Raw genomic sequence first — 22,802 nt, 5'->3', positions numbered from 1 at the left:
CGCCCCTATCACTCCTAAGGACTTTTATACTTCTACTTAATTGATTTTCTACTTCTGCTTTATAAATCTTAAAGGCATTAAAGGCTCCATCTTTATGCTTTAAGAGATATACATATGTGTATCTAGAAGCATCATTAATGAATATGATGAAATATCTATTTCCCCCACGGGTCTACATGCCATTAAATTCGCACAAATCTGAATGTATAAGATCAAGTAGATTTGTCTTTCTTTCAACACTTTTGAAAGGTTTTTTAATCATCTTTGATTTAACGCATAATTCACATTTGTTGAAATTATTAATGTTACATGATATCATACCATATTTAATTAGTCTCTTCATTGAACTAATACTAGTATGTGCTAATTTATTATGCCATAAAAAAACGGAATTAAGCATGTAAGCATAATTAGAAATTTCATTAATCATATTATCGGAAATACATAGTTTGATCATTCCCTCTACGGAATATCCTTTTCCAACAAATACACTATTACGGGTCAATATAAGTTTTCCCGATTCATAAACAAATTTAATACCATGTTTTCCTAATAAATCCCCACTAACAAGATACCTATTCATGTCGGGGACATGAAGCACATTGACATGAGTAATTTTCTTTCCGAAAGTAAAGTTGAGTTCGACCGATCCAGTTCTAATAACTTTAGATTGTACTTCATTTCCCATTTGTACTTCTTGTCCATCATTTGTCTTAGAATAGGTTTTGAATGCAGCCCTGTCATAGGAGACATGCACAGTAGCACATGTATCATACCATCAACCTTGTACTTTGCCCTTGATTGCCATAATTTCACTCACAGTAGAAATTATGTCATCATTTGCATGAACAACATTGATCTTATATTTTGATTTGTTGTGCCTACAATCTCGAGCATAGTGTCCAGGTTTTCCACAAACAAAGCATCCGTTCTTTGGACCCTTTTGACCCCCAGGATTCTTGAACTTGTTGTGTTCTTTTTTTGATCCTAGATGACTTTTGTTGCCATCATGCTTCTTTCTTTCCTTGTTGGTCACAACATAGGCTTTGGAAAGACCCGCAAATTCTGATTTTTCCCTCGATTCGAAAATGTTTATGGATTTTCTCCAAGGAAAAGTCCTCAGAACTGTGCAACAATTTCTTTCTATAGCCTTTCCATGAAAGTGGCAACTTTGCATTGATTGCACCAACTTGAAAAGTCTCGGGGATGTCTATTTTCACCGCTTTGATTTTGTTCACCAGGACTTGCAATTCGTGCACTTGGGGAAGAATGGGTTTGGAGTCTATAAATTTAAAATCAAAGTATTTAGAAATTAAAAACTTTTCCGTACCTTCTTCTTTGGCCTTGAACTTAAACTCAAGGGCTTTCCATATCTCAATTGCGGAGGGATTATACGTATAGAGGTCGTAGAGACGATCAGATAGTGTATTTAGAATATGTTCACGACACAATAGTTCGTCCTCCTTATGTTTCTTGCATTCCTTCTTGACTTCTTCAGAATCATCATTTGTTGGTTCTGGAATTGGCGTTAAGTCAGGATTTAAGACATAGTGAATCTTCAGGGAAGTCAGAAGGAATGACATCTTGTCTTACCATCTGGTATAGTTGGTTCCATTGAAGCGATCCAATTTGACAAGATCCTAGTTCATAACTTTGATGCTTGAAACTGCAGCGTCGGATTCCATTGTACAAATGCTTTTAAGATTGTTAGATATTTCGGTAAAATTGAATGGATGCAGGCTGAATCGCGAATGGAGTCACTTTCCTTAGAAGTATTTCAAGCACACTCTCGATTGTCTTAGAGTTGGAACGGCCTGAATACCCATGGTAATTCACTCTTACTCGAGTCTGCACAAGACCGGTGAAGAAATTCGAATGCAAGGAAGCTGTCTGGAAAATATATAAGAGGATAATTATTTTGTGTGTTGATTCCGAAATAAGAAGCATGTATTTATTGGCCATGCAAGTGTTGTTTCATAAATTTGCAACTCTTGATGAAACAACACTATTTCAATGTATATTTGTAATGGTTCATAAAAGTACAATGCACCACTTCATGAAGTGTTATGTATTTCGAATTCAAATTCAAAATTCAAACTTTAGGCAATGATCAAATCTGGAGCAATAATAAAAACAAATTCGCAGTATTCCGGCCTGGTCGCCCACCGTCTACAAGCCGCCACTAGCGCCTCTACACCCACGCCCTCAGACCCGTGGAGGGTGTATTTGGTAGAGACAAGTGGCATAAGGTTTGGGACCACCACATATGTCTATGTGACACTTTATCCTCTTTGACTCCTTTGGAAACTACATTGATCCAAGGACTTTATAAATGCTTTTAAAGTTTACTCCACTTTCTATGTGGGACTATTTATGAAGCATTTATTGCCAATTAACTCTATTTCACTTTTGTCATTTTGCAACACAACTTGATGAAATTATAATTTCCAATATTAACACCCAATCACTCAAGCCTATATCTTTGTCCACACTCTATTTGTCATGGTGCAGTTAATAAACAAATGCTTATCATCCTCTACCTACATACTACATAACACACACCAGCTATCATTATCATTATATTATTCCAATGAAAAACAACCATAAATATATCACAATAAGTTTGTCGAATGGGAAAAAAAATCGCTATGGGCTATCGTGACGGTAACTTTCTTTTGTATAGGAATGGCTTTGAAATAATGTTTTTCGGCCTATAGTCAGGGTGTTGATCCCTATACCTAGAGAGTTTGATGTCAAATTTGTTGTAGTGACTTTGGAGTTTGAAATTATTAAATTAATTAAGAATATATTAAGATGAGAACCCAGGTTCTCTATTATGAGTATTGAGCTGAAGCATATCACGGAGTAAACAAGAAGAAAGATTGAAGAAGAAAAGGGAATTTCTTATTATGCTTCGCTACTATCACAGTTGCAGTGGTTATGTTATATACAATTTGAATGGTTCCAAAAGAAGGGAAATCCTATATGAACCAATAGAATGAAAGCAAAGCTAACCTATCACAAGCTGCCACTTGTACATTGTAGTAATATTAAACTAAATCTAATTAGAGATTATATTTAGCTTAATATTCCAATAGCCCCTCTCAAGCTAAGCATGGTGTATGTTGATCATGCCAAGCTTGGAAACAAACTTGTTGAATTTTGAAGTAGGAAGAGCTTTAGTGAGAAAGTCAGCAAGCTGTTCTTGAGTAGATATAGGTAAAAGACGCAGAAATCCTTTTTGAAGCTTCTCTCAAACCAATTGACAATCAATGTCCAAGTGTTTTGTCCTTTCATGGAATACCCGGTTAGAGGCGATGTGCATTGCGCTCTGGCTATCACAGTAAATGACAGGAGTTTTTGAACATGTGATGTGTAGTTCCTTCATCCAAGCAATCAACCAAAGGAGTTCACATGTGGCAAATGACAATGCACGATATTCAGCCTTCGAGGAAGATCAAAATATTGCCTGTTGTTTCTTTGCATGCCAGGAAATGAGGGAAGATCCAAGAAAGATACAGTAACCCGATATAGATCTTCTAGAAAGGCACCCTGCCCAATCAGCGTCAGAAAAACCAAAGAGTTGCAGTTCAGATCTGTCATACCCCAATTTTTGACCCTAAGATCATACATCATTTGCATATCAATCATCAATCAAGAGTTTCATCTTAAAGCTCTGCTCTTGGTGTTATTCTCAATTCATCTGTAAGAGGAATAATCAAACACCAATATTTTTTCTTGTATATGTTGTTTTACTAACCAAAATACCAAAAATATTGCCTTGTGCTTTTGTATGTTTGTGTTTTGTAGGTACCAAGTCAAAGTACCTATCAAAAAGGGCATTTTTCAACAAGTTCACTGTGTCATACCCTAATTTTTGACCCCCCTGAGATGACATATCTTCAGGATTTTCATCAAGTCAAAGCAAGTACCCAGAGCAGCCTGACATTCAATCGAGGGTGTTCAAAGACAAGAAAACTCAGGCAAAGGATCAATCAATAGGAGGATTAGTCTCTAACACAATCATGAGACTCAAGAGCTTCATTATTTCACCTATGATTGATTAAGACACCCAGTCATCTAAACACAGAATTACTCAGATCCACAGACTAGGGTTTTGAGCCTTATCAAGGACTAAAATCAGGGATCACCTTTGGGAAACCATAAAAAGCCCCAGTGGATCATTCAAAGACATCAATCATCTTCAAATAACCCATATGACAAGATCCACTGGACATCACACCTCAATTCAAAGTCTACAGTCATCATTCTCATCTGGTCGACAATTAGGGTTTTTGACCTAATTCCCCAAGATAGTTGACTTTTTTTAATCAGGGCATGAATCCAAAACTCAGGACATGATTCAAGAGTCTCTACTACCTCAATATAATCCATTTACATCATTCATTTGAGGAAAAGATCTTGTTTCTACACAAAAGCCCAAAAATTCACTTTGTCAGGAAAAGTCAACTGTGTGGGATCATCATTGACTTTTAAGGTTTTTGGTCAAAAAATGACTTTCAAAGATCAATATCATCAATATATGGATGTCAAAGTCATTTGACCAAAGAAATTCAAAGAAATTCATCAAGGAGCAAAAAGTCGGGAATTAGGGTTTTTGAGGGCATGGTGAGAACTCAAAAATTCACCTACACAACTCAAAAAACTTCCAACATGAAAGTTGTAGATCTTGCAAAATAAAACAACATCTCACATAAGAACTTTTTTCAAAAGGATCAACCATTTAAGGGTTTTGAAAATTTTGAAGTTTTAGGTCATAAACACTTAGAAAATTTTCTAAGTGTTTTAACCTAGTTTTCATCCAACTTTGGGCTCATTTTTCACAAATTTCCCAAATGATTCTGAAGAAGACATAAACTAATGATTTGAAGTAGATGTTTAGGGCTTTCCAAATTGTGTTCAACCTCCTCCAAATTCAATTTGAGCTAAGAGTTATGCTTGTTCAAAGTTGGCCTCATGAAGTAAAATTATAGGTCATGCATCATTTTTGAACTTTGAAATTTTGTGCACATGACCTCAATTATGGATGCTACACGACCCATAACATATCTGAAACAATGCCATGCATTCATTTTCACCATGCCATAAGAATTGAAGAAGATTCTAAAAACAAGAACATGTGATTATGTAATGATTACATTTGTGAATTTATGGCAAATTGATGAATCACCCAAGGAATCTTCTCACCAACCAATTAGAGCTTATTTCTGGCTCAGAATTGTCCCCTAAGATCAAGCAAAATCGAGGGCTAGGGGATTGATCAAATGGAATCAAAATTCTCATCATTGCACTTGGGATATTCTTTGAATTTCTTCATGGCTAAGAAACCAAAACTCTCCCACTAAGCAAGCTCACTCTCTCAATCAGTACTGAACCAATTGCCTATAAATAGAGGCCTCATTCTCACTCAAAAAACACACCAAAGCAACAGAATTCTTGCTTTCTCTTTTCTTTCTTCATACTTAGTTTTTTCAAAGGTCCTTTGGCAAGAAGACTCGGATTCTTCAAACCAAAGCTCTCTCTTTGAAAATAAGTATTCAAACACATTGAGGGAGGCATTTGGGAGTGATCCAAACCTCTGGAACACTTCTGGGCGTGGAGAATCATCACCTTCACCTCTCATTTGGAGCACTTGCAGTTGGAGGACCATGGAGTAATTCAGGAGTTTTCAAGCCAAGCCAATCATCCAGACACACTCCTCAGGTCATAGTGAAGCTAACCAGATGGCTGCAGCTCATCTGTAACTCAAGAATCATCACCCTCCATGTTCACTTGAAGCTGAAATCGAGGGAGGTCCATAGAGCAATTCAGAAGGATTCAAGCTCCAATAAGCATTCAGTTAGCATCATTGAGTCTCAAGGAAGCTATTGAGATCATTCATTCAAGCCCAGGTGCTCCCTAACATCCTCACGACCTTCATTTTCAGAGGTAAGTTTCTCAAATCCATCCCTCTAATTCGTGTATCTTTCTGGCTAAAACTCAACACCATTCTATTCAGCATCATAAGAGGATTAAAAACCCTCTATCATCAGTCATTTATGCTTCAGTATAGTCATTTAATTTGAATTCCAAATTTTAGGGTTCTTCACGTATTTTAGATAATTCAGTAGATATAGTTAATATAAATTCATAATAGTTACATATCTAGAATCGTGAGTGAATTTAGAGCAAGTTTGGTCTTTATATCGTTGCAAATGGTTGAGAATTGAGAGAGTTCAGAAATTCAAATTGTTGGAGCTTGAGGAAGAAGATGACAATGGTGGTGGCGCGCAAATTTCAAACCTCAGGGTAGAGTTTATTTTATATTTAATGATAGGTGTTTTATAAACGACTGAATAACTTGCCCCAGTGGCCACACATGCGCTCTTAGTCTCCTCATGCCTCAAGTCTGGGGTTCGAATCCCCCTCGCCCCAGACTTTTTGTTTCTTTTATTTTTTCATGATTAACCACTTGTTTGAAAATATAATGAACTGGATGTGTGACAATAACACCAAGCGCGCGTTGGCCCAGTGGTGTTATTTTGGGTTCGTGACTTAGAGGGCGTGAGTTCAATCCCTCTAGGTGACAAAACATTATTTTTTATCACTTATTTCCTTCAATTTTCTCACAACTTCACACAATTAATTAACCTATCAAACTAATTTATTTTCACTTCATTTTTCACACACTTGTCATTTAATACATCTATTTTGTGAATAATCAAAAAAATCATAAAAATATTATTTATTTCATATATTTTTATTAGGTTTAAAATAATATGTTTTAAGTGCTTTATTAAAAACTTTAAATATATACATTCACTTTGTTTTAACCTAATCATTTTGTAAATAAAGTTTATGATAAAACCCTAATTGTTTAGGTCTTAATTAGGCATAGATCTTCATCTTTACCTTAATTAAGTTGACTTTTTATCAAATTTCAAAACTATTTTCAATCTCCGAATAAATCAAATGATTAAGGTTTTCAAACAACAAAACCTTGTATCATTCCAAATCATTTTTTTTTTCAAATTGCTTTTACACCAGTACTGTAAAGTACTGGGCCTCTAATAGAGTGTAAGTCCCAAACACCTTCTCTTCTTAGCTTGTTTTCAAAACTGTATTTTCAAAATCTTCTTTCTGTTTTCAAAACATTCTTCTGGTATTTGAAGGGCATTATTCCCGGTGAAACTCTTCAGATACCTATGTGACCTTTGTCCATCTTCACTTCTTCTGTTTTCAAAAACCATTAACTGTTTATCATATATATTTAACTGTTATCAACAAAACAACAAAATTACTGGTAAGGCTCTGTACATACTTCTTCAAAGGCCTCCACTCCATCCAGGTTAGGCTTTACAAGCTTTCAATTTACAGTCTTTATTTAAATTACTGTCAAATATAAATTGTGCATATATATATTAGTTTAGAACTACGTTTGAGTATAAACCTTAGGACAGTTAAACTATATATATTATAGGAATATGACCTAGGATTGAGAATGTCTTCCCGGTGAAGGCTCTTTCCTAATTAGAGATCTGTAGTTCAAACCCCCAAGATGAATTATTCCCGGTGAAACATCTTGGCAAAAACCTTAGAATCCAACTAATAGGACACATCCACCCAAAGAGGAATTATTCCCGGTGAAACCTCTTACCCATTTGCTTAGAGCCAAAATAAGTTCAAAACTACATAGCTTTCTCTTGTGCTATAACAAGGACCCTCGATTAGCCTCCTCTTGGGCTTTGTACAAGGACCCACAGGCTTCTTAAAAGCATTTCCAGCTTCCTCTTGAGCTTGTATACAGGGACCCATCAGGTTTCTTATAAACATAGGAACAGGTCTTTAGTCACCTTTTAGCCTACCCTGGTGAGTTTCTTCCAATTTAAACCAGACTTTAAACAAGCTAAGTTTGTCTCAATTTTGCATTGAGTACACCTTTTGGAATGAGAGACATGGACAGTCTCTGTCACCCTTATCTTCATCAATCTTCCTTAGCAGAGTCTAGGATCTATGTTTATTTTCTCCTCAGCATGTGTCAGCCTTCATCTTGGGCTTTAAACAAGAAGTCTCCATTAGATAATCTTTCTGCCATCCATTTCAATCATAAAATTCCCTGGAAAGGGTTAGCTTCCACACATTCTTTCATTTTTCAATAAAACCCCTGGAAAGGGTTAGCCTCCAAATCATTCCTTCATTTCAATAAAATCCCTGGAAAGGGTTAGCCTCCAAAGTCAATTAATAAAAATGTCAAAAAATAAAGATTCATTTCTCTTAGGAGATAATTTCCCCAAAAGAGTCAAAACCCCTGGAAAGGGTCCGCCTCCAAAAAAAACATGATAAAGTCAGTCTTTTACTAAATAATTTCTCCAGCTGAGTCAAAATCCCTGAAAAGGGTTAGCTTCCAAAGAAAAACAGTCTTTCAATAAATAAAATCTCCTCAGTAGAGTCAAAACCAACAAAAATAGTTAGCCTCATACTTGGGCTTCATACAAGGCACCAAACAATAAAACTCCCCTGTCAAGAGTCAGCCTCAACCTTGGGCATTGTACAAGGCATATAATAGAGTCTCCCCAGTGAGTTCTTCATCATCCAGTAGCCACAACCTTGGGCTTTGTACAAGGCAGATAAACCATATTTTTATGTGTCAAAGATTCCTAACACCTAGGATCTTTTCCCCATAGAGTCATCCATACTCAGTTTATTTAAGAGTCAGCCACAACCTTGGGCTTTGTACAAGGCAGAAAATAATGTTTTTTTTCCTAGCTAGAGTCAGCCACAACCTTGGGCTTTATACAAGGCACACAAAATAGAGTCATTCATAGTCTCAAAAATTCAATTATCCTCAGCAGTCAGCCACAACCTTGGGCTTTGTACAAGGCACACAAATATAGTCTCCCTAAGTAGAGTCAGCCTCAATTCTGGGCTTTGTACAGAACACCAAATAAAAATCCATCAAATAAACAGAGTCAGCCTTAATTCTGGGCTTCGTACAGAACACAAAAATACCCTGTAATTAATCCCCAGTGGAGCCATCTCCCAAAGTCAATAATAATTAATAAGTCAATCAAAAAGCCTCAAGCTTGGGCCTCATACAAGCCAGCTAAAGTCAAATCTTTTATACAGTAGATAGACATAGCTTATCTCTATAGAGAGATATTTTTACTACTCTACCACATTCAAACAAACAAACATTTCAATTGCAATTTCAATCAAAGTCTCCCATTTAGGACTCTGAAAGACATGCTCTGGCACATCCCCAGACTTGTACACTTTCCCTAATTTGGACGAGCATCTTTCTTTCATTTAAGAGGCATCTGACTGGCATACTTGCACACACAAGTAAGGTCCCCCTCTTGAACGAAATGAATCCAGTTATTCTGTCACTCCTTTAAATGTTTGTGGTAGAATAGTACAAATACCTCTCTGTAAAGATGATTTCATGTCTCTTTACTGTAAACAGAGATTTAATTCCAAGCTTCAACCTTGAGCTTTAAGCAAGGCACCAAAAACAAGTAATTTCCCTAGTTAGTTCCCCGAACTACATTAAGCTCTGACTTCCACTAGGGATATGTAGGCATGAGGTTCACAAGGAATCTCAGCGAGCTAATAAAATACCAAAAATAGTCAGTTTGTCTATCTGTCTGTCTTTCTTTAATCAATTCAATTCTCTCTCCTAACACAAAGGAGAAACTTTCCCAATCATTAGCAGCAAACACAATCACAAATGACACAGAGAAGGTTCCTGTAGAGTACTACAGATATGTAGGGTGTTTAAACACTTCCCTATGTATAACCGACCCCCCGGACTCCAGAATTTCTAGTCTAGGTGAAATCCCCACACTTAGCAAACTCCTAGGGTTTAGTTGAGATCTTTTTTCCCCTTTCCTACTCGTAGGACAAATAAGAAAGTTCGTGTGATATCGTAGGAAGAACTGAAACAAAATTCATCCCACCACGGGCGCATTCTCCTTCCAAATTTCGCGTGAAGGGTTTAGCGTGCCGTCCTCCCAAGTGAAACGGGGAGGTAAAGAAAACGACACCACACACTGTGCAAATCGATTTCCATAAGGTGTAAATCGATTTATACAACTGTTTCTGCACCAGATTTGCTTCTGCCATCAGTGCAAATCGATTTGCATAAGGTGCAAATCGATTTACATAACTGTTTTTCCCCAGTTTTTTCCTTTTTCAGCTATGTAAATAGATTTGCATAAAGTGTACATCGATTGCACCAATGCGAATTTGGAAAAATGAAGGCAAATTTCAGGTTTTGAAAGTGTTGACATCATTTGCAAGCATGGGAAGCATGACTTAGCTCTTACATTTGATTATCTACATCATTTAATCATAAACCCTCATGTGATTGCTTCAAGACCATTGGATCTCTTTTTTGGCTCCAAAACCATTTCCCAAGCCTAATTCTATTTTCCAATCCTAACTCCAAGCCACAAAATTTCCCAAGCCTAAGTGCTATAAATTGAGGCATTCCCCTCCTCATTTTTCAAGCTTTGATAGCCAAAAAACTTATTGCAAATTCATTTCTTGAAGCTTTGATAGCCAAGAAAACTCTTGCTCTTTCTCTCCTCACCTCTTCCAAACCCCTCACTCAAAGCTCTCATTTCTTCCACAAAAATTAGTGAGTTACATCTTGAACCTCACTAATTTAGAGCTAAACCTCAGCATAAACACTACTTTCTTCATCAATTGTGAGAGATCAAGGCTTGTGGTTGTGTGTTCTTGAAGAAGATTCAAAGTTTGTGAAAGATTTGGTAAAATTCTAGATCCTTTCCATAATCCAAGATGTGATCCATTGTTGTTTATGTTTGATGCACCTTTGGTGCTACATTGATGAGTTTTGCTTGCTTACTTGATACATTTTCGTGCACAAATTGATCCAAGATCACAAGGTGTTTGGTTTTATGTTTAAACAAGTTTTTTCTCTTTATTTGCTGTTTTTTTTGAAAAACTGTGTTGTGCAAATCGATTTACATCTGGTGCAACTCGATTTACATAACTGAAAAACTACGCAGATTTGAAAACAGAGTTATGCAAATCGATTTAAACTCTGTGCAAATCGATTTACATCTGAGCAGAATGTGTTTTTTTTCCTTTTTTGACTTGTTTTTGGTTGTAACTCATCTTCTACTCCTTTCTTTTGATATTTTCTTTGAATCACAAATTAGAGGCCTAATTTCTCTCTAATTTCAATGGACTTAGGGCGTCGATAGGATGAGAATCCAAATCCGCAATATTAAGTGATTGAAATTATGGATGAAAGGAGCTTTTAATGTGGTTCCATCTTTTACTTCTTTTTATTTTGATCGATGAAAGTCTTAATGCCTTGAGAATTCTTATGGATTCTTGGTAAAGACTAGATCACTCACCATTTTTCTTTTCGTGCGGTATTGCTTTCGGAAAGCGATCTACATATCGTTCTTCTCGCATGCATTAGCACATAAAGTTTTGACCGGCCTCGTTGTAGGGTGATTTCTACATAAATCACTTGGCGATCTGCTTAACATAGCGCAATATTTCGTGTCCCGAATAAAAAAGATCAAATATGGAAGAGAATTGTATGCGGTTGATTTAAGACTTATAGTGGTTTGTCGTGTAGTCGCTATGATTTTATCAAGCTTCTGATAAATTTCTATTGAATTTAAATCCGAGGACATCCTTCACTCACCATCGATCTTAATTACTAACTTTGATAACATACTTGACAAGCTTCAAGATGGTTATCTTTAACATCTAACAATTGACTTTAATTTCCGCAATTTATTATATTGCTCTTTATATTTTTCGCTTTATCACTTTATTTTATCATTTCATCATATTTACATTTCGCTATTTTCTCTTTGTCCATTTGGACGTTTACATTCCGCTATTTTCTCTTTGTCCATTTGGACACTATGTTTATGTTTCCGCCATTTTCTTTTGTCCACTTGGGTCATACTTTACTTTTATGCTAAAACACTAATAAACAACAAAAATCTAAAAAACACCTAAGGCTCTCGTTCGGACTATTGGTTACTATCCCTAGAATTTTGGAGATTCGGACTAATGGACTTAGGACCTCTGGACCCTTATTCTATTGTTACTCTGTGATTGTTCTGTCTGTCTGGCACTGGATTGTTGTCTGTTTATATGTGCAGGTACTTCCTTGAAAGCCCTTGATGGCTAATTCCAAGGCATTGAGATAAGGATTTTACCCAAAACAGCCGTTACTCTGCCCGATTCATGTCAGAATTTTTAAGTGCTTAATGCAAAATGGTGCTAAGATAATAAGTTCATCTGGATCCCCAAGTGGTAATGTGTTGGTTTGGTATTGATAAGTCCAAAGGATGCGAAATTTACCTTGACTCTTAATGTCAAGTGTTGGCTTCTTATTTCGGTTAGACCGTTTCTTTCCTTAGCTTTTATTTTATGCACTAGGTTAACCTCTTCATCTCCTCCCACTTCTTAGATTTTCAAAATCTTCTCCCTTTTTACAAAACCTTCTTATGTTTGCAATCTTTTCAAAACCTTTTTTTAAAAGTATCTTTTGCCCTTAGTGGCTTTTCTTCAAAAAAGTTTAGACACGACTAATTGTTGAAACGAGTGGTTATACCCCACGATTTTGAAATTGATTGATATAATGAGATCTTTTCCGCGTGAGAGAGTTAGTGGCATACTCGTTGATTTTATCCGAGTTGGAGCCCTTGTTTCATTTGCGATGCAAAGAACTCGTTTGTTCTCATGCTCAAGATCAATGGATGAGTATTTCTCTCCGACGATGATAAAGTGTTTATTCGTTTTTAAAATTTTTTCCCTTTAAGCGGAACTACATTAGATCCGACTTCTCCATTGCACCGAGGAGGTATGTAGGCACAAAGCTTAACGCTTTGCCGAGCTTATTTTAAAAATAAAACAAACCCTTTTTAGCACACACACACAGATTTTCAAAAAGGTTCCTGTGGAGTACCACAGATATGAGGGGTGCTTAAAACCTTCCCCTTGTATAAACAACACCCGTACCTAAGATCTCTTCTTTTTGTTTTAAAAACAAACTTTGGGTTTTTTTCGTTCTTTTCCCTTTTCCTTTGGAAACAATAAAGCGCGGTGGCGACTTTCACTGAAATATTGAGTCGAGTCAATATAATGGCTCCGATCTCAGATTTTCCCCACTACAAGATCTTCTACGAAACAATAGACCTCTCCCAGGACTGCTTTTTAAGTACCTGATGACTCTGCAGGCAGCATGATAATGAGCCATAGTGGGATTATGGATGAATTGACTCAGCTGCTGGGTAGCACATGTGATATTTGGCCGTGTGGTGTTCAGATAAAGTAGACAACCTATGAGTCTTCTATAAGGCCCAATGTCTTCATATGGATTTCCATTATCAGCATGAAGCTTGACGGAAGGATCAAGAGGAGTGGGATCCGGTTTTGATCTAAGAAGGCCAGATTCTTGTAACAAATCGAGGCAACACTTGCGTTGTGATAATGAGATTCCTTCTTTGGAGTGAGCAACTACCAGTCCAAGAAAGTATTTCAGCATACGAAGATCTTTGATGCTAAAATTCACATCTAATGACTGTTTGATTCGGGAGAATTCAGACATAGAGGTGTCAGCCAGGATTATGTCATCCACATAAACAAGGAGAGCTGTAAAATCATTGTCAGTTGTCAAGGTGAATAATGAATAGTCAGAGGTGGATTGAGTGTAACCTTGTTGTAAGAGCAATGATGTTAACTTCTCATACCATTTGCGACTAGCTTGCTTTAAACCATAGAGGCTTTTCTGCAATTTACATACTTGGTGAGGTTGACAATGCTTAACTCCTTCGGGGATAGACATGTACAAATTTTCTTGTAGTTCTCCATGAAGGAATGCGTTATTCACGTCCAACTGATGCAGAAACCAGTTGATGGCAGCAGTGGCAAGTAAAGTCCGGACTGTGGTAAGTTTAGCCACTGGGGAGAAAGTGTCAAAGAAATCCAGCCCTTCAATTTGATTGTATCCCTTAGCAACCAACCTTGCTTTATATCTCTCGATGGTGCCATCAGCTCGGTGTTTAACTTTGAACACCCATTTGCTACCAATAGGCTTAACATTAGATGGTAAGTCTACTATGGTCTAGGTTCAATACTTGTCTAATGCTTCTAGCTCAGAATTCATAGCCTTGACCCAATGATCAGATAATCATGCTTATTTGTAGGTTCTTGGTTCATGAATGAGGGTGATATTAGAAGTAAAGACACGATGAGATGCAGACAAGGGAGTTAGGGAATCATAATGTGAAATAGGATAAAGGACCTTAGTGTTACCTGAGGATGTCTTGTCTGCTGAAGCATCAGAGGCACTGCACACATAATCTGAGAGATAGTGAGGCATAGTTTTGGTTCTGGTAGGTCTATTTGGTTGAGGGATGTGATCAGTACGGGATCTTATTAGTTCATGTGATTCATGAGGATTGAGAGTGTCTTTATGAATAACATCAGGCTGAGCAAAACTGTGGTTATGTTGACTTGAATCAGCATTAGGTGTGCTTTGTGGATTAATGGAAATGTGTTCATGTTCAGGGGAAGGATTGGTAGGATTGGTATGATTTTCTGGTAGTGTAGGTATGGGTGCTTGGTTACAGTTGGGAGAATTTTCAGGGAAAAGAATGGTAGGGTTGGTATGGTTTTCTGGTAGTGTAGGTATAGGTGCTTGGTCACAGTTGGGAGAATTGGATAAGTTTGGAGGGATTATGGTAGTAAGATCATTATGGGAGTGATATTCCCATGTAGAAGAATTGTTATTGGCATATGGAAAAATATGCTCATGGTGAATGACATTTCTAGAGATAAAAATTTCATGATTGTTAATATCATATAAGACCACACCCTTCATCCCCATTTTATAACCCAAAAAAACACATTTTCTACCTCTTGGCTCAAGCTTGGTTCTGTGCATGTGTAGAGTGGATGCATATACTAAAGAACCAAAAACCTTGAGGCTATGCATGTCAGGAGATTCATTAAAAAGGATGTGATGAGGAGACAGACTATTTAAAACTTGAGTAGGTAGTTTATTGATGATGAAGGTAGCATGTAAGATAGCATATGACCAAAATTTCTTAGGGAGTTTAGATTGAAAAAGGAGGGCTCTTCCTATATTTAACAAGTGTTGATGTTTCCTCTCCACTCTACCATTTTGTTGTGGAGATTCAACACAACTTGTTTGATGTATGATCGCTTTTGAAGCATAAAACTTAGGCATACTAAACTCAAGACCATTATCTGATCGGATAGTCTTGACAGTAGTGCCCTTTTGATTTTCTATGAGTTTAACAAAATTTATAACATGCTGTCTAGTTTCAGCTTTGGATTTCATGAGTGTTATCCATGTAAATCTACTGCAATCATCCACAGCTGTTAGAAAATATGCATGACCATGTATGGACTTGACAGCAAGAGGACCCCATATGTCAAGGTGAATTAACTCATAAGGGTGAGCAGCTCTACTTTTACTAGAAATATAGGGCAGTTTTCTATGTTTAGCATAACAATAAACATCACACACATCTTTATTATTGAAATTAATGAATGGAAATTGAGAATGTAAGTACATCAAACGATTTTGGGATAGATGTCCCAATCTAAAATGCCACAGGGATTTATCAGGCAGAGAAATATTTGCAATTAAGCTACGAGTAGAGGTAAGGTAATTTTGTGTGTGTGGGAGTGGTGTTGTGTTTTATGACTCACTATCCTTTATGATTAAGTAATATAGTCCTTTCTTTTGCTCAGCAGAACCAATCATCCTCATGGTTGTTTTGTCTTGTATAATGCATTTGGAATCAAAGAAGGTCATTTTGCAATTAGAGGACATACATAATTTTGAGGCAGAAATAAGGTTTAGACAGAATTCAGGTATCAACAAGACATTATATACAATAAGAGTAGAAGAAAAATGAATTGTACCAGAATACTTAGCAAGTATGCAGTTTCCATTTGGCAATTTTACACTAATGGGAACAATTTTCTTATATGAATGGAAATAGTGAATGGAGCTACATATGTGATCCGTAGCTCCTGAATCGATAATCCAAGAACTAATGTGATGATGCAATGTATGAGATGTTGTACCTGCTGATGAATGACCAACAGTTACTTGATTGGAAGAAGCATGTCTTGACCCTTATCCAAGGCTTGATTTCTGAAGCATCTCCATTAGAACATTGAATTGACCTTGAGTCATAGGAGCATTATCATCTCGTGTGTCAGCACTAGTGGTTCCAGATCCATCATCAATTGCATCTGAAGTAGTGTTGTTGGATGTGGATTGGAAACAATTCTGCATATGAGGTGGAACTTCATGCTTCTTGAAACAATTCTCTACTGTGTGATTTGTTTTCCCACAAAATGTACACACACGATTTCCGCCATGTTTGAAATTAGCTTGTTTTCCCCCAAATTTCTTGGAATCAGTAGCATTGATCATGGTTTGGGATTCATCTGTAGCTATTGGAATGTAAACTTGGCGTTCATGTTGAATAACCATAGAGAAAATCTTGTTCATTGGTGGAAGGGGATCCATTAACAAGATTTGTGACTTAACCACAGCAAATTGATCATTTAAGCCAGTTAGGAAATGAATAATCTGCAAGATTTGATGATTAGATCTAGCACTGCGCATTGCAGCGCAAGTGCATTTGATGCGACATGTACACATAGGTAAAGGCAGATAAAGGTCCAGTTCTTCCCACAAGATTTTAAGATCAGAAAATAATTTGGTTACCGTTTTTAATTCTTGCTTGAGATTGTAGATTTCTTGTTGTTGTTCAGAGATTCTGATGAGATCACCTTGGGAGAATCGTTCTTTCAGGTCATCCCAAACATCCAAGGCATTCTCCATGAACACGATTGATTGAGCAATTGAATCTGAAACTGAGTTCATGATCCAAGAATGAACAAGCATATTGCACCGATTCCATGCACGCACAGACGGATCAAAGGGATCTGGAGGGACTGGGAGCAATCCATCAATGAAATCAATCTTCATTTTGCCACCAAGAGCACACTTCATGGATCGAGCCCAAGAGTGATAATTCGAACCGGTTAATTTGGGAAGAACTGTGACAGAACTAGGGCCATCACTGGGATGAACGTAATACGGAGAAGTAGGATCCATGGAAGGGTCGGTAGGAGGATTCCGAGGAGGAGCCATGGAAGAGATGAATGTTCAACAATGGTGTAGCAGCGGAAAGAGGATCGAAATGGCGATTGATACCATAATATGAAAATTGAGCTGAAGCATATCACAGAGTAAACAAGAAGAAAGATTGAAGAAGAAAAGGGAATTTCTTATTATGCTTCGCTACTATCACAGTTGCAGTGGATATGTTATATACAATTTGAATGGTTCCCAAAAGAGGGAAATCCTATATGAACCAATAGAATGAAAGCAAAGTTATCCTATCACAAGCTGCCACTTGTACATTGTAGTAATATTAAACTAAATCTAATTAGAGATTATATTTAGCTTAATATTCCAATATTCTCCAAAAGAATATTGATACAGAAAAGGCAACAACAACCAAGAGAGAAAAATTACACACCAATTGCACACTACGATAAATACAACAATGAAGTTTTGTTAAAATCGTACAAATTGCAATTGGGATGGATAAATTTTCCTATGTAAGCCCATTTCCAAGACAAAACTTTTATCTCTAAAACGATATCCGGCACATTCCACCTATCGCTTCTAAATATAATACCATGCTAAAGTCAACTTCTAAAATTAACAAAATAGTTAAGCTTCAGTTAACCGATGCTAAAGTCAAACATATAGAGGCAGCATAATTATTTAGCTTCGGCCTAATACACCCTAAACTCAAAATTTTAAAGTCAAAAAAATAGTTTAGCTTTGGATTATAATCCTCTCTGTGTTGTGGACGAGTCACATCAGCTTTAAAAATGATTGTTGGTTTGTGACTTACTAGTGGACAACGTTATAAAAGTGCTTCAACAAGCACAATATTACTACCCCTAACTTTAACATTTATTTTTAAGGAAACATTTTCAAGGTGCTGCTTGCTCTAGTTAAAAACATGTTTAGTCAAACAAAACTAGGAAACAACCCCAAGTTAGTCTCACATATATGTTTGAGGTCACATGCAAAATGAAAATGCGCAGGTCGAGTTGTTTTCCCTGCAGCTTGGTCTTGGCATCACTATAGCACTTTTTAAGAACAGACGTCTACTTGTAAAAGGAACTTTTCAAACACCAACAAAAATGATTTTATAAGACCATTGTATAATCTTCCCCACTTGTTCAGAGGTTCAAATGTTTTTGTGAATGTTTTTCAAATACAAAAATTAGGTTTTTATATTTCTAGAGATTGAACTCCATTGAAGAAAAATAAGAACTCATCTCCCAAAGGTTTTGGAGCTTTTAGCATATGTTAACAATTCAAGACTCGAACAAAGGAAACCTATAAGAGTGGAGTGCATATTAGTGTGGAGCAGGATTTTGAAGTGCTCAATGATGTGCATAGTTGAAGATCATAGATTTTGGAGTTTTTGGAACCTTGTGAGATGCATATAGTTGAAGATAGAGCAAGAAATAAAACTATATAGCTTATTAGGTTATATATATCACTACAAGAAATATGGTCTATGGCCACGCTAAATTCTTCCACAACTCAAAAACTGTGGCTACATATAAGCTTTGGCCGGAGTTTTCAAACCGTAGAAATATGTTTTGAAATATTAAACCCAGATTGTGAAACGGTGGCCTTTTCTTAAATTACCATGTTTATACCACGATTAATAACCGCGGCTTATAAGTTTTACTTCAAACTATGGCTGAAGCCCACAATTTTATAGCCCGCCAAACTTTCCCTCTTTTATTTTTCAGTTTCCCCCTTTTTTTATTATTTTCTTTTCTAATTATTTTTTTTAAAAAGAAATAAAATAAAATTGAGAAAGCAATTCCTAATAAGTTTCAGTTTCTCTCTTCTTTAACTCTCATATCATCGCTTCCTTCCCTCTCTTACCTTCTCCTTCAGTTTCAAAAAAAAAACCTTCAGCCATCGCGTCGCCATGCCTCCGACGGCAGTCGCTGCGGCTATAAACACAAAAACCAACGCAGAGATGATGAATCTCCACAGCGGCGATGAAGAAGACGACGGCGGCGCCGCCGCACCTAGGTTCATTCTCCAATTCGTTTACATTTTTGAAATCCTCTCTCCCTTCTCCTTTCTAACCCGAGTGCGATTATTGCAGGAAATGGCTGGAAGGAGGCGAATCTGAAAGGGGTCGAGTGGAAATCATAACGGAGAATCTCCAAAAAATCAAGGATTTCGCGATGTGAAGAGCGAATCGAGCAACAACAACCTTCAATCGGCTGAAGTGACGGTGATGAGCGGCGGTGGAAAGCTTTTCAGGCGAGCTCTTCTTCTTTCTTTTCGTTTTAGGGTTTATTCTCTGGCTCTGCAAAGACTATGAATGAACATGGATAGATTTTAGGGTTTTCTAGAAATTTTTGTCAAAAAGCTGCGCTGGAATGTTTGTGAATAGCTATAGGTTCTAAATTTAGGGTTTTTCTTCTATTCTTGTGTAAAAGCTACGCTCTGAGTTTTTGTTCTGTGTAAAAGCATCGAAGAATTTGCAGAAAATAGAGAGTGATGAAGTTTCTGCGGTTTAAAGATTCAGAGAATGGTGATGAAGATCTGTTATGTTGTGGCCAAGATTGAATACCTTTATCTAGAATCCAAGGTTTTACCTCATTGTGTTGGATGTAGAAGAAGATATTTTAGTTTTTTTTGAAATCTTTGAAATGCTTATCATTATTATGTTGAATGTTATTATATTTTTGTGATGCACAGATTTGACAAGATCATCAACAAAGAGATTCCTTCTACTGTTGTTTATGAGGATGATAAGGTACTGCATGATGTGTGATTACAAATAGTGGATGCCATGTTTGGTGTTTTCTTGAAGAACTTCATTTAACTATCCATTGTCAAAACATTACAAATATATATCTCTATAGCACCGACGCCTTTGAAAAAAGGTTGTGTATATACAGACGATATTCATGTCCAACCATGTCAAAAATAGTCATGTGCTTTTACAGGAAATTGTTGTTTTCTTGCAAAGAACAAATGTGAGTTCATATATCTCGTATCGTTATTCTTATATACAGATAGCTCTATAATTCTCATTTACTTTAGAGGCCCAGCCGAAGCTTCAGTTGATGCAGTAAGTAAGTCTTGATGTGATATTTTATGTTTGGCAGTCTATGTTGGCATTGAATCCAGATGGCCTGTTTTTAGCGGCTATCCTCGGAGGAGAAACATTAAGGTGATTATTATTATATTTTTAGAGATTTGTTTAGAATACCAATATATGCATGGAGCATTTTATAACATTTGTGCTGCAATCAGGGAACTCAGAATAGCTTGTACTGTAGTACAAATTGAACGCGAAGGCGGGATCAGTCCCCGAGTTTCACCTTTAGCACAGGTATGCATTGTTGCAAAACTTATTTATGTAGTAGTTATGATCCTTCACATTTTGAATGAGTGTAACGGTGTTTCTTTCAAATAAAATAATGTGGTTTTGTTAGATCCTTGATCCAGAATACTAAGCCTCATACACGGAGAGTGTAGATGAGGAAATCTAGGTGTTAGCAGAAGAATGAACTGGCTAAGGATGCATGGACATTTTGTTTGTCATGTCATAGGCTGTGATTATGTTCTATCTCTGTTACCCTTGATAAGACAAAGAATCCAACCCTTCCACCCTTCTCACAGTCACAAACTCAACAGGATGATGGTAAGTCAGCCCAATTATGTTAGTAAGTTGATGAGTTTGTTACTAGATGTTAGTAAGTTGATGAGTTTGTTAGTAGATGTTAGTAAGTTGATGAGTTCTTTCTTGCTCTGTTAACTGTTTTCAATCTAACAAATATCTGCTAACACTTGTGATTTATAGTTTTCTTAAACACCAGTTAGTGATCTCACCGGTTATGATGGATGTAGCAGCTGGGATTCTTGGCTTCGAAGCTGAAACAGCACAAAACAAGGTATGTGTGCTTGAGGCCAACTATTTTTTATGTGCACTTTGAATTAATCTATGCTAAACTATAGCCAACTTGATAGGTGGCTGTAGTTGTGTTTGTTCTCAACAACAATTTGAGAAAGCTTCCTCAAACAAGCAACTATCTGTGCTTTGCCTTATTTTAACCTGGTACTGTATATATCTGTTCATCTACACATAACCGTTTTAAGTTTTTGGAATTCCTAAGTAACAAACTTTTTACAATACCCTATTACTTTTGTTTTGTTAATTTCTTTAGAGAAGGAAAGATATCAAACTAAATTGTTGAGTGTATCAATACATATTTGTTAAATGATGTTAAAAATTTGGCTTTTAGTTGTTAGAGATTCATAATGCTATTCAGTAGTTTCTGTTGCACTGTTGTCTGACAACACATGATCCCATGCTTAAAGTCTTTGAACATATGCATTCATAGCAAATAAACTTATAATTTTTATTACATCTTTCAAATTTCTTTATCAATATTTCTATTGCAGGATTCATTGATGTTCTATTAAAGGACACAACTAAATTTAATGAGATGGGATACTGAGAGGTATTTATTAGTAGAACAGCTTTTTGATGTGATTTATAAGCATCTTGATCAGGGTAGCATGTCTAGTATTTCAATGCCAAGGTGAGTGTTTCTGTTTTTATCCATTTTATAATTTTAATGAAGAATCTTTTGGTAGTTTAAGATGATCCTAATGAACATTTTATAATTTTATAATTTTAATGAAGAATCCAAGGTTTTACCTCATTGTACTCCTTCAACTAATGAGAAAATATTGTTATCTTGGCTGGATTTTAATGTGTCGTAGAGATGCTATAAGAAGACCCTTGGAACAGAGAAAGAGAATTCTTAAGGAATCTCTATATTCAAAAAGTCCAGATACACAGGTAAATATGATCCTAGGCTGTATAATTAAATATGTAGAAATTTACTATAATTTTCACTAGTTATCGAATGGAAAGTTTTTATTTGAAATCACAACATTCAATGCATTAATGAGTAAAAGCAGTAGGTTCCATTAAAAATATTCTTGCTTTTGATTTTATTTTCTTCATTTGCCTTGTCATAAATTTTCAAAACCTAAACTCAAAGAACAAATAGCTGAAAATATTTTTGACTTGTGTACATCATGGGTTAATCTTCTACTTTAATTAATACTTCACCTGTTTCATTATTCACTCATTTCTTACCATTGGAAAAGCAATAAGTTAAAATATTTTGTTCCATAGCAGTTGACCAAAAAAGCATGTGTGTGCACTGTATATTTTGTTTTGATGTTTATCTATATAGATAACCTGTCCCTATATTCCCAATTTCAATTGGATAATTGTATTCATGCTATACAGATCAATCGTTTAGTTGGCTAAAGCAATGCTTTTTTTGTCTATACTCTAGTTCATTTAGTTTAATTTTTTTATTTGATATTCTCGTAAATCTTGAAATTTGTTTTCTGCAACTTACTCAGGACAAACCAACATTATTTAGATCATTTTACAAGTGGTTGAAACCTGGAGGTCAACTTCTAATTACTGATTACAACAAGGAGATAATCAAGAAGAATATTAAGAAGTTGTGTTTTATATTATCTAGCTAGCTAGTTCTTAGAACTTTTGTTGTTATTTTGGGATGACTCTTTGAGAGAAACTTGTGTTTAATTTAGCTCTTGTTTTGAATCCCATGGTTGTTTTGAATTTGGGATGACATCAAAA

The 22,802-nt window shown here is 36.2% G+C and overlaps 1 protein-coding gene across 13 annotated transcripts; it reads left to right on the top strand.

Annotated features, from left to right (window-relative positions):
- Positions 1–18,967: 18,967 nt before the first annotated feature.
- On the top strand, positions 18,968–22,802 carry LOC131653195 (putative methyltransferase At1g22800, mitochondrial). Of its 13 annotated transcripts, none has more exons than XR_009298999.1 (9): positions 18,968–19,186; positions 19,263–19,754; positions 19,865–19,922; positions 20,116–20,145; positions 20,278–20,342; positions 20,426–20,504; positions 20,608–21,066; positions 21,578–21,980; positions 22,559–22,802. XR_009298999.1 is itself a non-coding variant. In XM_058923280.1 (9 exons), the coding sequence occupies exons 2-7, from the start codon at positions 19,398–19,400 to the stop codon at positions 20,626–20,628; spliced, it is 279 nt and encodes a 92-aa protein (XP_058779263.1). In that variant the 5' UTR covers positions 18,969–19,186; positions 19,263–19,397; the 3' UTR covers positions 20,629–21,066; positions 21,578–21,980; positions 22,559–22,802. The 13 variants fall into 13 exon arrangements, 1 of the variants encoding a protein (XP_058779263.1); XR_009298994.1 differs by adding an exon at positions 21,143–21,230 and having other exon boundaries at positions 19,865–20,342; positions 20,608–20,816; positions 21,026–21,066; XR_009298991.1 differs by adding an exon at positions 21,143–21,230 and having other exon boundaries at positions 18,969–19,186; positions 19,865–20,342; positions 20,608–20,816; positions 20,976–21,066.

This window comes from Vicia villosa, linkage group LG2, assembly GCF_029867415.1.
Source record: "Vicia villosa cultivar HV-30 ecotype Madison, WI linkage group LG2, Vvil1.0, whole genome shotgun sequence".
Lineage (NCBI taxonomy): Eukaryota > Viridiplantae > Streptophyta > Magnoliopsida > Fabales > Fabaceae > Vicia > Vicia villosa.
This window is presented reverse-complemented; position numbering and strand designations above follow the sequence as displayed.